The sequence below is a fragment of the Vespa crabro genome, chromosome 3, assembly GCF_910589235.1.
Source record: "Vespa crabro chromosome 3, iyVesCrab1.2, whole genome shotgun sequence".
NCBI classification, from domain to species: domain Eukaryota; kingdom Metazoa; phylum Arthropoda; class Insecta; order Hymenoptera; family Vespidae; genus Vespa; species Vespa crabro.
In genome coordinates this window covers 10,185,109-10,188,733 of record NC_060957.1, presented here as the reverse complement: position 1 = coordinate 10,188,733, position 3,625 = coordinate 10,185,109, and the positions used below count along the sequence as shown (strand labels likewise).

The window sequence follows — 3,625 nt, the reverse complement described above, 5'->3', positions numbered from 1 at the left end:
CGTGTGGCGGCGCTGCGAACGTCATTACACTTTTCATTATCCCCCACCGATTATATTCTATTATTTTATTATATATTTCTTTTATTTTTCCTTACCATTTTTTACTTTAATAAGCTTTCTCACGTGTTCGATCTATGACGGTGATATTTTGTTTTTTTCATTATTTCTACCTTTTTACTTTCTTCGACGTTATAAATCCTTTTTCGATTACTCTTTAACGTCCGTCGCCCCTCTTAATTCTTCGAGTACAATCGTGATTGGTCAGATATATTCTTATTGAAATACCGCGAGAATTTCTTTCGTTTGATCGTTATATTCATTACTTGTTAATTATAATTACTTTCGTTATATTTTTTATTATTCATTTAATGTTTAATCTTTTATTTGTAATTTTTTAAATCACTATGCTTTGATTGGTTGATAGAAGATTCTACTTCTCTGATTGGTGTTGTTTCTTAATGGATAGAAAATATTAATATATTATGTTTATTTATCAGTGTTTCGGTAATTATTCAAATGATCTTTTATTTTTATTTTATAAATTCGTAAACAACTTAAATTATATAATTTTTATTATATAATTTTTCGTAATGATAATTATTAATTCTAATTCCTACTGATATTGGCGCTACAATCTATTTCCGATTTAATGCATTGGTAAAATGTTTCAATGTTCTAATCGTTAAAAAAGTATTCATTGTTGTTTAGGTATATCTTGCATCTCGTTTATGGTTTTACGAACAACTTTTATTTATAAAAATTGTAATTGTGTCTACATATGAAACATAACGCATTTTTGAACATGCGTTATATTTCTGTTGTCTTTTATATTATATAAAGATTATATGTTTTTGTTATTCATGTGTTGATATATATTCTGTAAAAAAACATTGCAAAAGATTAAGCTTGATTAAAAGCAAAAAGTATTATCGAATCAGTGTGATAAATCTGTCAACTTTCTATAGTAATTACTATTAATATTTGTCAAGATGGGGAAACGGCAACATCAGAAAGATAAAATGTAAATATTTTCTATATATTAGTTTACATAGGTTAGGACATACAAATAAAAAATTTTATTTTTAAATATATATTTTACTTGTAGGTATTTAACATATACAGAATGGACAACATTATATGGTGGAAAAAGATCAGGTCCTCTGGAATCTAGTGAAGATACTACGTTTCGACGTTTACCTTACGATCACTGTTGTCTGAGTTTAAAACCATTTGAACATCCTTATTGCGACGTGCTAGGGCACATCTTTGAATTAGAACCACTTTTGGAATATGTAAAAAGATTTAAACATAATCCTGTAACAGGAAAATCTTTAGATCCTAAAACATTAATAAAGTTAAACTTCTACAAAAATGCACAAGGACAATATCACTGTCCGGTTCTTTTCAAACCGTTTACAAAACATTCGCATATTGTTGCTATTAAAACAACAGGAAATGTAATGTCGTGGGAGGTAAATAATACACTTATCAAAGTTTAATTAAAATTATTATTATTATTATTATTATTATTATTATTATTATTATAGTTGGAAATTGTATTAATAATGATATATTTTTAGGCAGTAGAGCAGTTAAATATAAAGACACGTAACTGGAAGGATTTAGTAAATGATGAGCCTTTTACAAGAAAGGATATAATTACTATTCAAGATCCAAATAATGTAACAAAGTTTAATTTATCGACATTTCATCATATTAAAAATAATATAAGAGTTGAAGATGAAGGTAATTCAATGATTTTACTATAAAAATTATTTTCTATATATTCTTTTCTGTTATATGTATTTTATGAATCCTAACTTTTGAATTTATTTTTAGAGGCTATAAGAGAAAGATCTGATCCAACTGCAAAACTAAAAACAGTGTCTATGGAGACAAAAGAAATATTGGCAGAATTAAAAAGAGATTATAAAGAACCAGAAATTAAAGAAGAAACTAATAAACTGCAAGCTGATAAATTCAATGCTGTATGTATAATATTTCAATATTTAATTAATAACAAATATTTTCTTTCATTAATTTATAATAATGCTTATTTATGCAGGCTCATTATTCGACTGGTGCCGTTGCTGCAGGTTTTACCTCTACGGTAATGCCAAGAGAAACAACTCATCAAGCTGCAGTAATTGCAGAAGACTTAGTTCGATATGAACGGGTTAAAAAGAAAGGTTAATTATTATATTTATATATATGTATTTCTATTATAAATAAAAATAAACTTAATTACATAGAATTTTTATAGGATACGTAAGATTACTCACGAACTTTGGTGCCTTGAACTTAGAACTTCATTGTGATCTTGTACCAAAAACATGTGAAAATTTTGTGAAACATTGTCAAAATGGTTATTATAATGGTACAAAATTTCACAGATCCATACGAAACTTTATGGTAATATAAAAATGAAATATTATATTAGATTTTAGTAATATCCATATAAAGACATTATAATTTTTTAGATTCAAGGAGGAGATCCAACGAATACCGGTAATGGTGGAACATCTATTTGGAGTAAAGCTTTTGAAGATGAATTTAAACCAAATTTAATTCATCAAGGAAGAGGTATTCTTTCAATGGCTAATTCAGGACCAAATACAAATGGATCTCAATTGTAAGTATTTCAATGACTGGATAATATTTTATATTTATATTAAATTAAACGTCATCACCTTGTAGTTTTATCACGTTCCGATCGTGTCGACATCTTGATCGAAAACACACTGTTTTTGGAAAAATTGTTGGAGGTTTAGAAACGTTAAATACCATAGAAAAAATCGAAGTAGACAATAAAGATAGACCAATCGAAGATATCATAATACAAGGAGTATTAGTCTTCGTAGATCCTTTTCAAGAAGCCGAGGAACAATTAATTGCCGAAAGAGCGGCAGAGGCAGAAAAATTGGCACAGGAAGCGAGTAAAAGTAAAAATGCAGATAAAAAGGAAGGGAGCGATATTCTAAAAATTTATCGTTCGGGCGTAGGCAAATATTTGAAGATAAACAAAGACGAGAAGTGAGTAAGAAATTTTTTCAAAAAATATTTATACAGACTGCGTTAAATAAATTAATAAATTCGCATTCCTTTTACAGTACAGACAAAGATGAACCATTGACCGTAGAGCCAGCTTTTAAGAAGAAAAAAGTTATAACGAATTCTTTTGGAAATTTTTCTTCTTGGTAGAGATATAATAATATTTAAAAGTAAGATAATATTAATATAAAATTAGTAATAACGTCGAAAGTCCATGAAAGAGATAAAGAATAAGTTTTATTAATAAATGAATCTACAAACTGTTCTTATCTTATTCGTTTGATCCTACGTTACATTAAATACAGATACACAAATTCTATATTAAACTTATACATACATATGCGCGCGCGCGCGTGTGTGTGTGTGTGTGTGTACACACGTGCGTGTGTATGTATATAAAATATATAATACCTATCTATAAACAGATATATATGTATTTCAGAGAAAATACGAAAAGTTACGTAGTATCGTTCGAAGTTTACTTATTTTATGTTTATACATTAAAGAAAATTAAAAGTGAAATAAAAAAAAAAATTTCTCATTCGAGGTACGTTGGAAGTAGTAAGGTCAGTGT

At 27.5% G+C, this 3,625-nt stretch overlaps 1 protein-coding gene across 1 annotated transcript; it reads left to right on the top strand.

Annotated features, from left to right (window-relative positions):
• Window positions 1-690: 690 nt before the first annotated feature.
• Window positions 691-3,592, top strand: LOC124423229 (RING-type E3 ubiquitin-protein ligase PPIL2). The gene is made up of 9 exons (XM_046960772.1): window positions 691-1,021; window positions 1,106-1,472; window positions 1,581-1,746; window positions 1,840-1,988; window positions 2,066-2,189; window positions 2,264-2,412; window positions 2,481-2,632; window positions 2,698-3,033; window positions 3,111-3,592. Exons 1-9 carry the CDS (start codon window positions 990-992, stop codon window positions 3,199-3,201), a joined length of 1,566 nt encoding a protein of 521 aa, XP_046816728.1. The 5' UTR covers window positions 691-989; the 3' UTR covers window positions 3,202-3,592.
• Window positions 3,593-3,625: the final 33 nt, after the last annotated feature.

Coding starts and splice junctions, on each gene's coding strand:
- LOC124423229 (XM_046960772.1), top strand. CDS start 990: ATGGGGAAACGGCAACATCAGAAAGATAAAAT. Junction 1,989..2,065: donor AAGCTGATAAATTCAATGCT/GTATGTATAATA, acceptor TTATTTATGCAG/GCTCATTATTCGACTGGTGC. Junction 3,034..3,110: donor AAGATAAACAAAGACGAGAA/GTGAGTAAGAAA, acceptor TTCCTTTTACAG/TACAGACAAAGATGAACCAT.